The sequence below is a fragment of the Tetrao urogallus genome (genome assembly GCF_951394365.1).
Source record: "Tetrao urogallus genome assembly, chromosome: 5".
Taxonomy (NCBI): domain Eukaryota; kingdom Metazoa; phylum Chordata; class Aves; order Galliformes; family Phasianidae; genus Tetrao; species Tetrao urogallus.
In genome coordinates this window covers 40,547,149-40,562,356 of record NC_136818.1, presented here as the reverse complement: position 1 = coordinate 40,562,356, position 15,208 = coordinate 40,547,149, and the positions used below count along the sequence as shown (strand labels likewise).

At 48.5% G+C, this 15,208-nt stretch overlaps 1 protein-coding gene across 1 annotated transcript in view; it reads left to right on the top strand.

Annotated features, from left to right (window-relative positions):
* The window catches only part of CDH23 (cadherin related 23), a gene marked incomplete at both ends in the record, with an annotated part of 127,773 nt that continues 112,565 nt past the window's right edge, over window positions 1-15,208 (top strand). The window contains 3 exons of the mRNA XM_079535602.1: window positions 1-130; window positions 5,466-5,537; window positions 7,358-7,435. Of these exons, the coding sequence (XP_079391728.1) occupies window positions 1-130; window positions 5,466-5,537; window positions 7,358-7,435 (280 nt within the window). The remainder of the gene's footprint in view (window positions 131-5,465; window positions 5,538-7,357; window positions 7,436-15,208) is intronic.

Sequence of the window (15,208 nt, the reverse complement as noted above, 5' to 3'; positions counted from 1 at the left end):
ATGGCATCAGGCTGCCTTCCACGGAGCCCGGGTTGTGGCAGGGACAGCGTCTCCCCGCTGTTGTTTGATCTGGACAGCACCGGTCCTTCTGTTCCGATCCACGGAGAGAGGTTCAGGATGCCACGGGGAGGTAAATCGCAGTCTGTGCCCAGTTGCAATTGGGGGTTACAGGTGCGGGGCTTTGTTGTCGGCATTTAATTGGACAAATTCATATTAGCATAGTGAGGATCTGAGAATGAGAAGGGGGACTAATGAAGATGCTGTAGGAGAAGGCAACAATTATTTGTTTTTGCATTTTTGTTGCTGGCTGCCGGTTTTCTTTTTATGGAACGGGGAAGGTGAGGGAGTCACTGTCCCTGAAGGTGTTGCAAAGCCTTGGAGATGTGGCACTGAGGGGGGTGGGCTGCATGAGCTGACAGGGCTTTTCTAACCTTTATAATTTCTCCAGTGGCTTGACGGTGTCATTCTGGGGGTGCTCTGCTGGAATGGGAAGTTTTTATGCTGTGCTTGCAGTGGTTTATTGCCTGTGTTTGTGAAGCCACCAAAGCCCTCCTGGTGGCAGGTCCCCTGGGCACAGCAGATGTCCCAGCACGGTGCACTGGGAAGGGCCAGGAGCACTGTGGGGACATCTCTGCATGTATGCAGCTCCGGAGCATGAGAGCAGCACGGGATGGGGCTGGAGCATGTCATGCACCCGGTGGCATTCCCATGGGAAGCATGTGTTTGTTGAAATCCAGGCGGCTGTTCTGGGGGAGGGAGATGTAACGTTGCCATTCCTCCTTCCCCTGGGAGGGAAGGGAGGAAATCCCTTCACAGTCATGTTTTTCTCTTTCCACCCCTTCCCTCCCCAGTGTTGTGAAGCCAAACTGTTTCGTAGCACAAAGTCGAGATTGTCTCGGGAAAGAGCAGCAAGTTGTTTTAATGCTAAATTGTAACACTCCCTTTATGAGAAACTGTAAAAATTGATTGTCTCCACTTTTTTTAATTGTTCGTTGTTTTTTTTCTTTTCTTTTGTGATAATTGTGAGGAATGTTTGCAAGATAAGTGGGAGCTGGGAGCCCAACGGTATGTTGCAGCAGGGCTGGGAAGGGCACCCAGCTCTGCCTGGGGGATGCCTGTCTCCCCCACTCCAGGGCTCCACCTGGAAGCATCAGGGAGATGGCATGAGGAGGGGCTCCCACTGCTATGGGGCAGTGCCCAGTCTGGCAAGGTGGGCAGGGAAAGGCAAAACTTCCTCAGGAGGAAGCAGCCATGGCACTGGGGACTTCCAAAAAAGGGCTCCATTCATCAAGTTTCTTAAATGCGCTGCACAGATGGTCTGGAGCGCTAATGCTTTGTGAATGGGGTTGTTGCCTCTTGTTAGGGTAGAAGCGACCCAGCTGCTTGCAGTCCTGCTCTGCAGCAGTGTGCCTGGGTGTAGGCTGTGCTTTAATGCTTGTGATCTGTGAGCAGAAATGTTACAAAGTGCACCCCAGCGCTCCTCCCTTTTCCCCTTACAGCATCCCACAAAAAGAATTCCAGCGATGCTACAGGACAAGGGTTAGTTTGGGGCTTCTATGACCTACAAATAATAAAAAAAATATTTATAATTTGTGTCTTCCTGCTTGCATTGCTGCAGGGTCCTATTTTACCTTGTGGGTTGTGTGGCTGAGATGGGGAATCTCGGTGGTTTCCACAAGGCTAATTCAAGCCTTGCAGATCTCCATGGTCTGGCAACCCCAGCGCGTTGTAACATGGGGCTGGAATAGCATTTTTGCTTAAGTAGCTGCCACATAGCATGTGCAAACTGGGAGTATTTGTTATTCTGCACGTGTGTGGAACACTTAGATGGGAGTGTTATTTTCATTTGCACTTCACAGTTGTCCTCCCTTCTGAGCAGGGCATGAGCAGGACACATTTAGCCCCCATTGCCCAGCAGATTTGGGTCAGACCCTCAGAACCTTTCCTCTTGCTGCTTTGTCCTCTGCTCTTTGGGACTGAGTCTGGAGAGAAACTCCCATTGTGTGGAAACCATGTTGTATGTGCTCTGTGAGCTGGGCTCTGGTTATAGAATCATAAAGGTTGGAAAAGACCTCTAAGCTCAGTTAGTCCGACCATCAGCCTATCACCACCGAGCCACATCCCTGCTGGTGCAGCCCCTGTGCCTCATCCCAGTGTGCCACTGTTGCTCCAGTTTGCCAAGGCTTTATGATGGGAAACCGGTCACCATAGGCAGCGTAGCAACCACTGCTGGGGACTCAGTGCTGCCCTGTCTGTTTCTTTTGCCTGCCCGCAAGAGAAGCTGCCTTTAAGTATGGCAGGACAGGTGGCTATGCCTCAGTGGGGTGATGTGCCATGTTCCAAAGACCCAGAGGTGTTATTAACATTGCATGAACGAGGCAGTGAATGTGATACTCAGACTTGTAATGCTGTGCTACCAGATGATGCTCTGCAGTCGTGCAGCTGGAGTGTTCTGCTTGCACAAACCCGTGTGGCTATTGGGGCTGTGTTATGGCACTTGTGATTTCACTTGCAGCTGGTGTAAAACATGATCTCAAGTTCAGCACTTCCAACTATGACAAAGTTTTCTTCTGTGGAGCAAGGTACAGAAGCTTCTGCTCAAACACAGTGTTTTCTTTTTAATCTAGATCTTTCAGTTAAACAATATGTTTTGTAGCTAATGCTTGTTTCCTACTGGAAAAGCAAATAAAAATATTCCACTTCCTTGCTTGGAGAAAGGAATGAGCTGCTGCAGACACTGGGAGCTTCTCTGCAGACTCTGGTAGAGGAAAGTAGTGGCAGCTGTGCGTCCCTTCCCAACGGACAGCCCTGTTTATTTAACAAGGGAATTTTTCCCCTCACCACAGGGAAGAGAATAATAATAAAAAAAGGGGCAATGTTTTTTTTTTTTTTTTTTTTTTACTGGGATCAAATCTCATTTTCAAGAGTCCTGACAAAATGAGCCATAAAATTACAATATTTCCAAGCACTCCGTAATTCTGGTGAGGACGGCTCTTCATCATGGAATCTGAAAGCTCAGAAAATATAAAACTCATTAGATTAAAATAAACCACCTACTGCGCAGCAGAAAAGCTTATTTATCAATATCAATTTACTTCTGATTACCCTATTCTGCCATTTGTTATTTTTAGGAATTATGATTTGTGTATTGCTCAAGTCAACACATGGAATTACACTTATTGTGAAGACCTGGCTAAGAAGTCAGTTAAAAAAAAAAAATAATAAAAAATAAAAAACTTAGGGATCAACTTTTTTTTTTTTTTTTTTTTTTTTTTTTTTTTAAACAATGCTGCTTGTGGGGGAGCAGCACAGTGAAGAAGGTGGGACGTGTTGCAGGCAGTACTGGGGTTGAGGCTTGATATTGATGCAAGGGTTGGGTCTGGTCAGTGGTGATGCATAAAGGAAGGGCAGTGGGTGCTCACCCTGGGGCTCGCTTTCCTCCTGCAGTGGTTTTTAGGAGGGTTTCACCCATGTGTGTTCCCTCTTGCCATGTCTCCTTACCAGGACAGGGAAAAAGGGGCTCTGGGTTTGGAGCCCACTTACCTACACCAGCACCTTGAATGCAAGAGCAACTCTGGCAGCAGGACACAGTGGAGTCAATTAAGGATGCTCAGTGTGTTTTGTGTGCATGCACAGCGTTCTCCTATGCAAGCACCCTAACAGTACACTTCAAAACAACCAGTGCAGGTGCACAGCATGGAAGCCAGCATTCAAGCACCCTGAGAGCAATGTGCTGAGTCCAGTCAGTGTTTACAGAGGCTGCCAATATTGCTTGGTTTAAATCCTGCTGGATTTAAACTGCTGGGCTCTGCTGCAGCTCCTCCTGGGTTAACAGTTGGGACAATTCCAAAAGCTGTGCTATGTATATGAGGGACTCTGTGTGGTTCTCTCTGGGCTGCAAAAGTGGTGCCAGGCTGAAGCTGAACTTGCAAGTGCTCAAGTCCTCTGCAGACAGTGTTCTAGCAGGAGAACCTCCTCCAGCTTGCATCTGCATTCTATTAATACAGTTTTGTCTGCTGCTTCCCGTGCCGTGGGGAGCGCTTGCCATCAGGCTGGGAGCTCTCTGCTTTAACATCAGTGCTTTTGCAGCTGGGAGACCACAGTAAATTCCTGGAGATTACTTGCCCAGAGACATTATGTCGGGTGTTGCTCCGAATGCTTCCTACACAGAGCCTCTTCCAGGCAGAAGGTGTGATTTAATATGCTCCTAGTCACAAGTTTTGAAGTTCTCCCCCGAGATCCCTCAAGCCTGTTCCGAAATCTGCAGTATCGGAGTGAACTGCCTCTGAGAGCTGGTGAAGAGCTGCAGCATTAATGAAGACAGACAAAAATCAAAATGACATTTCAGGCAATTACTTACATAATGAAGTGACTGACTTGGAATGTACAATATTTAGATTTATCGTGGCACTCAAAAGGGATGCTGTCAGCTGCCTTTAGTTTTCCATCACACAAATTGTTTTTCCACCGCCCTGTTGCTTTTTAAATGTGGTCTGTGAAGCCAGGGAATAATGTTTTTGCTCACCTGAGCTTATAGCAGTGCTATTTTAGCAGAAAGTTAGTGTTTTTCTCAATAGTGTTTTTGTACTGCTGAATGCAGAGGGGCTCAAACACTCCATTTGGACAGTGATTGGGGTGGCAGCTCTGTCTGTGTAAGGACCCCAGGTCTCTTCTTGGGCTTGTGCTGAGGGTCCCAAATGTGCTGTCTTTCCTGACTGTGCATCCTTTCTCCTGGAACCTCTCTTGTGGGGAAATAGCTGAAGAAATGGGAATTTAAGGCCCTTTCTGCTGAGATGGTGACAGAGTTATGAACTGAACTGTCTTGTCTGACATTTCTATCAGTAAAAATGAAATACATGTAGCAATTACTCTGAAGCTTCTGAGGAGCACCCAGCCCTTCATGCCAGGCTGGGACTGAGCACCCTGCTGCTCTGAGGGTGGTGATGGGATGAAAAGAGGAGGAAATCCTAGAGCAAAGCAGGATGTGGGCAGGTCTGCCCCTGCAGTGCCTGTTTCTGGTTCTGCAGCTGTCCTACTGGTATGAGAGGTGCATGTGGCTCTGGGCACCTCCAGGGATGGGGCACCTACAGCTCTGGGCAGCAGTGCCAGTGCCTCACCACCTTCTGAGTGAAGATTTCTCCCTAACATCTAATATAAACCTCCTTTCTTTCAATTTTAAGCCAGTGTGGCCCTTTGCTGGCATTGTTGAGCCCATCCTGGAACTGTGTCCTATGTGAGCAGACAGCTGAGCTTGAAGGACCCCAATGTAGTACAGAAGTGTTGCTGATTCCTTAGCTCCCCTGATGTGCTGGGGGGGTTCTGGGTGGCGTGTTCTGCATGGAAGCTGAGCATTTACAAAATAGTGATCTGTGTGTGTTGTGCCAGCTGTGTCCCTGAGCCTGCTTTGGGGGCATGAGACAATATCTGTGATATGCTGGGCTTGACGTGAGCTGCTTTTTTGGCAGGAACAATGAAGTGTTGCATTGCTGCCAGCAACCTTCTGCTGTCCCTCCTGGTCTTGGAGCTGATCCCTCTGGGTAAGTGAAGCTTGTGGTTGCTGAGTGCTGTGGTTGGAATCCAACCCATGTGCTGGCTGCTAGCTGTTTGCCAAGTAGCTGTCTGTTCTGCCACCACGTGGGTTTGTAGGCATGGTGGAATCCCCCAAAAAGCTTGGGGTGCTCCTTTCACTTCCCCTGCCCCCACTTGGCAATGTGACAAATTATTCTCTAGAAGACCTCACCTTGCCTGGTCTTACATCAATGTCCCCTTCTGAAGAGGGCAGGTGGGATGAGAGGAGGAAGAGGGTGATGTGCAGGTGACCCCGATAGTGGTACCTGCTCCTGGTGCATTGGAGTGGGAAGATCTTGGCAATTTCCAGCTGTGTGTCCAAGAGGTCACAGCTAGTGACAGATCATCTTATGCAAGGATGCATAAGGAAGCAGACAAAAGGCAAGGACGTGAACCAGAAGCCTGCAAGCTGCTTAACAGCAGAGGTATTTCTGTAACACGTGGCAGGACTCTCCCTGTGCTTTCAGCAGCAAAATTATTACCTGAGCAGTGCTGTAGTGTATGCTGTGTGGGAAATAACTCCTCCATGAACTGCACAACCTCTCCTGTATTTCCATCTGGAGCAAATGCCAGCTTGCAGGAGGGGGAAGAGCTCAGGGCATGCGGACATGGGGTGTGATGGATGCTCCCGATCTCCTCGGGAGCTCTGGCAGGCTGTGCGAGTACAAAACACAGAGCAGAGCTCCGTGAAAATTGGGATTGTTGCAGGAATGGGCTAACCCCCAGCTGCCTTTGAGGGGGCTGCAGGGGTGTTTGCTCGTGTGGCGCTCACTGATAAACAATAGCGAGCATGTGTCCACTTGATAGCACAGTGCCCTTTGCAGTGAGTGCTTTTCTCCCCTCCTGGAGCCTCAAGATGGCTCAGCCAGATTGGCAGCCTGATTGCACGCCTGGTGTAGGACGTTCACAGCGACTGACAGGCGCAGTCAATCTCTGCGGCGCTGTATGGGATGCATGTAGCCTCGGTGGCTTACTGCCCTGTCACTGCTCTGCAAGGGGCAAAGAAAGGCAATTTGGAGGCAATTTGGAGAGCATTGGCTGCGCTCTTCTAAACTCATCTTCACTGCTGTCCCTTGGAACTGGCCGGTGCCACCTGGAGAAGCTCTTGCATTACAGGAGCATGGAGGAAGGTGACAGCTTTCCTGGAATTTGCAGTCCAAAGCCAGGTCCCATCTCCAGCTTTTCCCAGCTCTCGGCTATGGTCAGCCCTGTGTTATAAGGGCAGCCCAAGAGGAGCCCAAGCTGCGTCCCTCTCCCATGCCCACAGTGTTTTTCCCTTGAGAGGGATTTGGGGCACATGAGAGCAGATCACACTTGCTTTGAGACTGTTCCTGTGTTAATCTGGGCTTTGAAGGGACACTTTCCTGTTGTTTCTTTAACCTGCCAAAGCATCATCCATCTCCTCGCCTCCCTTCATCACCTCGAGGGTGTTGAGTTTTCTTGCTCTCCACTTGTTCTCAGCAATACATCACTTTCTTCACGCTCACCATCCCAACACCTTCTCATTAAACCTGCCCTGCTGCCCTCTGTCACCGTCCCCTTTTGCCTCTTCCCAAGAAAACTACTTAAAAAAAAAAAAAAAAAAAAAAAAAAAAAGCTCATGACTACTGTAGAAGCCATCTCTGCTCCTCTTCTATCTACCAGCTGTGGTCTAGGGGTGTCCCTCACCATCCCAAGCGCAGCCACATCTGATTCCCCACCAGCCTGTCCCTGAGCCCCAAGATTCTCCTGCCTGCAAAATAATTCTCCTGACAGCTGAAATAACTCCTTGCTCTTTTTCCTTTCCCAGGTCAGGGCAACCGGCTACCCTACTTCATAAACTACTTCTTTGACACCTACCTGCTGATCAATGAGGACACACCTGTGGGTAAGTGCTGTGTGTTGCTGGCTGGTTTTGCTAACCCAACGTTGGACAAGATTTTAAGTAGTAGTAATAATTAAAAAGTGATTAGATTTGATCATTACTGGTTGGTTGAGGGTTTGGATTTTTTTTTGCCCATGGGTTCATACTGCCAGCTTGGGGCTGAAGTTTTGCCTTGTTCTTTCTGGCTGCCTTTGGAGACTAGAATGCTTTTGGTTAGGTCTTCTCCATGCTTGGGAGCGTGTCCCAAATGCTCTGTGCATGGGAAGCTTAGGCCCATTTCTTGCTTCTGTGGTGGTTGTTTCTTGCTTCTGTGGTTGTTACTTAGCTAATTACTCAATGTGGTGCGGGATGGGGTCTTTTCCCATCCACGTGGGGAAGGATTGTGTTGTTCTGTGGGACCTACTGCTATAAGCAGATGGGCGAGTCTGGCAGCAGTGAGCTCTGGATGCATTCAATGCATATGGATGGAAATAGGATCTCCAGATGTAGGTCATGATTAAAAGCACTGAGAGGAGCCTCAGTGCCTTTGCCTCTTTGGGACAGTTCACAGTGGCACTGCAGCACCTGATGACCATCAGGGCAGGTTCAGTGTCCTTGGCTCTGGCTGTGGTCCATGTGGTCAGGTGACATGGTGATGTCCTGGACCCAGCACCATGGCTGGAACCATCCATGCTGCTGGACCTTGCCACAGAAGGACAAAGACTTCAGGAATGGAGGCTTGCGGGGAATAACTTTCTGGAAGAGGGCAGAAGGAAGGAGTTGTACAAGTTTTGAAGGCATGGATGGCCCAAAGTGAGGCAAGGCAGTGAGGGATTGAGTCTCCCCAAGCAGGGATGGATGAGTTTAAATAGGGAAGAGCATCTCTTACTGTGCCAGCGCTTCATTCTCTGTTCCTCATTTCCTCCTGCAAATACCTGAGCATGCAGCATCTCAAATGCACTGCTGGATGCCTGGGAATTTGGGCTAGGTTGTGGTGCACATCCACACGTGTATGTGTTGGTGCCCTTGAAAGAAAAAAAAAAACAAAAAACATCTTGGTCATCATTTGATTGGCACGTGTACCTTATTTTTTATTTCTTTATTTAGGTAGTGATTGGTCTGAAATAAATGCAGAAATCGACCTGATCGTTCTCAGCCTTTTTCCAGACTCTCAGTCCATTAAGCTTGTGCTCTTCAATCAGTGCTCGTGACGGGCCTTTAATGCTGGAGGAATTGATTGGAAGCCCTCATGAGCAACTACAGAAGGGTGGCCAGAAGTAGATGGAGGCCCCTTCTCATGTGCTCCTACCTCCATCTACCACCTTGAGCAGCATCCTCAACAACTGTTCTTGCTGTGCTCAGATCCTCACCAGAGTTCTCAGATTGGAGGGCTCTGCAAAATCATAGCATGGCTTGAGGGAGCTGCAGGAAAGAAAGCAGCTGTGTGGATGTAGGAGTGGGAGCTGGTTGGGAGCAGGTTAATGGGAACGCTTCCTGACCAAGCGTGTGGCTCTTGGAGTAGTTGAGCTTGAAATACCTTGCGGGAATTTGACGGAACTTCTATTCTGGTGAAAAATGACTGGAGATTTCTGAAAGTCTATTTTCCAGCGAGATATTGTGCGTATAAAGTTGTTCCTGGCATTACATTTGGGGCCTGATTTTTATTTTTTATTTTTCCTAAACTCTGTATTACACTGAACAGAAATGAAATTCACTCTTAAGGATATTGGTGCTCTGGGATTTTGGTTCCAGATGCACCAGAGGGAAACATCAACCTTGAAACTGTTGACAAAGTGCTTGTTTTGTTTTATTTTGCTGTTGGTAGATATTTTCAGAGTGAGGGTTCTTAACTGACAGGAAAAAAAGCATCACCTGGCAGTACCTTTCTTGTACCCAGCTGGGGGCACGTAGCGGAGCTGGCAAGAGCCCATGGCTTCTTGAGGTTTTTGAGAAGCACTCATCACCATGGCATTGAGTGAATGCTTGCTGCAGACGACACTGGAATAAAAAAGGTCACTGCCACATGCTGAGCCAGGTCTGAAGCTCCCACCTGGTCTTGGTACCCTCCTGCAGCATCCTCAGCATCCCAGTTCCTGTTCTCAGTGCTAGGGATGTGGATGCAGCATTCAGCTGTCCCTGTACAGAGCAAATCCTTCCCTTGCTAGGGCAGCCCTGCCTGTGTGCCTCCTTGCAGCCCTCTTCACATCTTTTGATGTGCCCAGGCACAGGACACCTCATACAAAGTGAGCATCCCCACTCACTGCATGTGACGCCTAGAGGAATCTTAAGCAACAATTAAGAGATCGTTCCCCCCTCTAATCACTTACAGGAGTAAATTAGTCTTGTCAGGAGCTATTAAGACAGAGAACTCGGAATTCATTAGGTGAGATTGGGACTATGGAGCTGCCGGCGCTGCCGCCAGTCCAGGCTGATTAATTCCTCTGAAAACATCATCAATGCCCATCTGTTTCATTTAGGTCCGGGGAGAGCAATTTTCAGGTGGAGTGACCCTCTAGTCAGCTATTTCACCCAGAAGTAATGAAACACACACACAGGCAGAGGGGGAGCGCCGGACGGGAGCATTGGGAATAGGAAACGTGAGCTGAAGGAGAGAGAGTGCCATTGAGTCGGGAGTGGAGAGCCAGGGGAAGCCTGGATAGGGGGAGGGATAATGATGGGCTGGGTGGCTGGGGCACGGATGGGGAGATGTGGTGCTGGGGATGTCACAGATGCATGGGCAACTGTGTGCAGGGGGAGAGCTTTGCTGCTTTTTAAACCCTCCCCCTACTGATTTGATCTGGTGCATTGGAAGAAATGGAGCAACAGGCATCAGAGTAGCCAAAGCGTAGTGTTTTGCTCCAAAAGTAGAAGTAATAGCTGGTTAACAGCCCTTGGAGGGAGAGCTTGTGGGAGAGGAGCTGTCTGTCTTTATTGCACTACTCACTGCCTTGAGCAAAATCATTCCAAGGGCCATTTCATTTAATGCCACACATTAGAGAGGGCCATAGGTAATGGAGAGCAGCATAGATATCGATGCTGGGCAAAATGCTGGAGGACTCTGGCTCATTGGCACATAGAAGGGGTGGCATTGCTGTAGACCTGGGTTCATCAGAAGGTGGGTCTGCAAGCAGAAGAAGGGCAAATCTGCTGTTGCTTCTGTAGCTTTGGGTATGTGTACTTGCTACTATCCCTGTAAGAAATGGAGGTCCATGGTGGGGTCTCCTCTTTGCAGACTGGAGGTGAGGATTGGAATGGAGAACATCAGGCTTGCTTCAAATGATACTTTTGCTTCTGAAGAGGCACAAAGTAATGCCAGCATTCTGTAGGATGAGTTCTGATGCTCCCTCAGATGGGGTTTTGGGTCAGGATGACAGGGCACCCCTGTCACTCCCAGAGCTGCTCTTAGTGCTCCCGCTGGGGCAGGAGGTGTGGACTTTCTGGATGCTGCAGGGCTTAGCTGCTTGGGTCCCGCTAAAGGAATGTCGTCATAGTGTCATACAGTGACTAGGGTCTAATTGGCCAGCAAATGGGTTCACTTTATGCAGGATGGGCTTCGGAAATGAAGATATCAGTCACGTCGGGTCCCTAAGCAGCCTTGTGTCCACCTCTCTCAATTCAGCTGCAGTTCTATGAAAGCTTTCATGCCTCACTGCCTCCCAAACTGCATGACAAAAGGGACCGCTCAAACCAGAGCAATCCTGCTTCCCGTTCATCAAAGGGATGACGTTTCAGCATCATTGGAATAACGTTGTCTTAAAGTGGAAGAGGAGGGTGAATTTGAAGGACTGACTTCTGCAAAGCTGCTGGGGTTGGGTGGTGCAGGATGAAAGGGGGGGAATCCACAGCAATTTTGTTACAAGGCTCAGCAATCCCCTTTCCTGTGTTATCAAGAAGGTTTTCAAGAACAGTGGAAATGTGGCACTGAGGAGTATGGCTCAGTAAGCAGGTGGGGATGGGCTGGGGTTGGACTTGGTGATCTGAGGTCTTTTCCATCATTAGTGGTTCTGTGATTCTATGTGGAACTTTGCTGAGCTGGTAAAAGTGCTGCAAATAGCTCATGCTTTGGGAACAGGGTGGGAGTGCTTGTAAAAATAAATAAAAATCTGGCTAGTTTGGGAACTTGCAGTCCTTTTGGGAGTGAGTTGTTCTACAAGAAGGGAATTCACTGCTAAGCAGGCAGGGTGCTTGTTGGTCTCTCCAGGTCTGGGACGGCATGTCCTGCTGATGGCTGCGGATGACCTGACCCCGTTGTTCACCCTTGTGAGGACCAAAGGATTCCTTGGACAGGGAGGCAGCACATCCTCACGCACTGTGTAGTTTCCAAGGCAATCACCTCCTCCATGCCAGACTTTCGGAATCGATCCTGAGCAGCCAGATGCTTTGGCACCCGGGTGAGTCCCTGGGGGTGCCGGGCTGCTCAAGCTGCTGCCGTAGATACGGGTTATCTGAGCACGGGCTGCTTGTGCTAAGCCCTGCCTGATCCCACAGCTGCAGGCATCTGCTGGGGACTGTGGCTGGGCTCTTGTGTGACCAGTGGTGGCACCTGCCTGGTGCAGAGCTGGAGGGAAACATGTCGAGAGCAGAGTGCCAGTGTTTGCTTCCCGACTGATTAAACCATTTCGCAGCTCTCTGGGCACAGTTGTGCAGAGGATAGCTGCAGAGCCCAGGGTTGACTCACCAAAAGGAGCAGGGTGAACAAACTGCGGTAGGTCTGCTCTCCAAAAACCCAGCTCTCAGGAAATGTTGGCATCATGAAAGATGCCTTTGCAAAATGCGATGGCATTATAGTAGTGTTGCTAGGAACCTCCTTCCTGGGACTGCGCACTTGGCTGGTGTGGTCTCGCTAAGGACACCATCTGCCTTCCCCATAGACATGATCCATCCACTCTGAGTGAAGGGTTGAACCTCCAGCCTGCTCGCTGGCTTTGTCCACACCTTATCAACCTCCTCTGCCACCTTGGCTGTGCTGAGTGGCTTTGCCATGCTGGGAAGCAGGAAAAGTATCCCTCTACTTTTTCTTTTTTTTTTTTTTTGGGCAGTAGTTTGTTGTTGACTTAGGCAGTGAAACGGCTCCACAAATCTGGAGTCAGAAACCTTTCAGATGGGAGCATGCAAGTGAGTTGCTGCCTTGGACCGATTCCCTGTCCCAGCTCCATCAACACACAGCATTTGGGGAGCAGCTGCAATCCACTTGTTCAAGGATTTGTCCCTTTCTTTTGGCTTTTTTTAAGTTTTTAGCTAGACCAGTGTTTAGGAATACCTGCAAGATTGTGTAGGTTTATAAGACATAGGAGCCCAGAACAGTACAAGAGGGCTCGAGGTTTCCTTTTTCCTCAAATCCTTTTGCCTCCCCACCCTCTGGTAGGTGGCTGCTATGGGATGGCGATGCCACCTGGGGCCGGCAGTGGGAGTGCCTGCCTGCCCATCAGCCCGGTGGGGAGCGCGTGCCTGCCCGCGTGCAGCCAGCAGAATTGATTTGGCCTTTTACAAAGGATAATTCAAGATGAATGTGCTGGGCTCTGGCTGTGAGAAAGATTGAGATATTTTTGAATATGAAGTCTGTTCTGCAAGCTTCATTACGGGCATGGCTGCGAGCGAATGTTCTCCTGCAGAAGCCCAAGCCATAAGAACATCGCCTTCACTTTTGGGATTAATTGAAAGCAGTATTACCTTCTGATGACTATTTACTGTCTAAAATTGGATTTGCAGGCTCCTTGGGTCAGGGCTGATAAGTGCTCTGCAAAGAGCTGAGTTTGTTTCTAAGTGCTGTAACAACTCTAATGAACAACAAATATTTGAAGAATGCATCCCACAGCCCGATGAAAAGGAATTTCAGGCTTCCTAGCAAACCTGTTTCCTGCTGCTGGTCCTTAGAAGGTCTATTGACAAAGCTGTTTGCTGAGCTTTAGGTAGTACAGCATTATTAGCATGAACTGAAGGCTGTGTAATTAGTTATTCCCAACATCAGGAAACTTAAGGAAAAAAAAGTCCCCCCCAAACCCTCAGTCCTGAGTCATTAAATTAATCACTTCATCAATCACTTAAATCTTCTTATTTGCTTTGCTAATAAGCAGTAACATCGATACTTACACCTAAGAATGGAGAGAGAAGGCAAAAAGTGTATTTGCAATGTGGACGAATTAACCTTGGTTTGGGCAACTTCATTAAACGGTTTGCGGGCTTAGATTTGCCATGTTGGGTTGCACAGGATCCTGCATTCTGGCCAAACCCTTTTAACAACAGCAGACGAAGATGTATATTTATGGCAATGAGGTCTGATTTGGTTTGTATGTTTGGGAGGGCTTTGGTAACATTAATCCATGCTATCTCATAGAGTGGTGAAGCACTGGCACTGCTGCCCAGAGCTGTAAGTACCCCATTCCTGGAGGTGCACAGTGCCATGGATGGGGCCCTGGGCAGCCTGAGCTGCTGGGGTGCAGCCAGCCCACGGCAGGGGTTGAATGGACTTTGTGGTCTTATTCACCCCAAAAGCCATTTTTTGATCTGGGCTCTTCCACCTTGATCCTCATCCACTGAGGCTTCAGGATGTGCTGTGGCATGAGAGAGCTTGAAGTCATACAGTGATCTGTGTATTCAGTTTGTGTGCGTATTCGAATCAGGAAGTTATTCATATCTCTTGGAGGTAGGAATGTTTGAAGGGCAACCAGGATCCCATACTGTAGGGAGATGCACACCTGCATGTATGATTGTTGTTTGGTGGAGAGGGTTGGGGAAGGTGACCTGTTTCCTCTCTGAGTCAGTGGGATTTTTAGACAGATTAAAAAAAAAAAAAAGCCCAGACTGTAGAGTTTAATAACCATGCCTATGCCTTCTGCCAGAGTGAGAGCTTCGTACATTTGGGTTGTGTGAGTTTAAAAAATAAAATGCCACAGTGAAGAGGCAGCTGCTGGGAGTGAATGGCCTCAAGGTGGGCTGGCATCCAGCAGTTTGAATGCTGGTGGCTTGGCAGTGACTTAGTGCAGGGACATGTGTCCAGCTCCTAGGCAAGGTGGGGAACCGCTCAAGGCACTGTCCAGCAATACAACGCTGCTGGGAAAGGCATCCTGTGAGAGATGCTTTTGGAATCTTTATACCTGTTTGACTTCCAGCCTTGTGAAATATTAACCTTTTAATTAAACATTTTGTGACTGGTTGCTGTAGAAATGTTACTCTCTCTATATATATATTTCAATGAAAGTATTTAAACTATTCCCTGTTGCCACTACTTTCTGATTGTTGCTTGCTGGTAATGGGAAAAAATAGCCCTAAGCCCCCCCTCCCCAAAAGAAAAAAAAGAAGTCTTGATTCTCTTCACCTGCTCCAGTCATTTTAAGCAATGAAAATGTGAAAATTCAGCTAGCCCATTACAGAAACCCCCCACGTTCCTGTACAAAAGTAAGCAGGTAGAAGAGAGCCATTCTGGAAACACGCATACGTGCCATGTGCTGAGACAGCCGAATAAAAACCTTGCTGTTGGGAAGTATCAGTGCATAAAGCTGCCCCCATCTCAGTGAGCTGTGTTGAGAATATTTAACCCTTTTCTTTGCAGAAACATCCTTATTTCTATAAAGAAGCTCATGCCAATGTGCGCATTGCTTCAGCTACCCAACCGTGCTAACTGGGCTGTGTTGATTGTATCAGTGGCTTGTTCCTGACTTTTGTTGTCTTTTCCTTGACTTTTGGGACCAGGGGACATGCAGTGTGATCACCTTGGCGTTGTGGTTTGTATCCGTGTTATCACAGCTGTGTGCCAATGCCCCTTCCTGCAACGGCTGCATTAATGTGCTTGATTGGCAG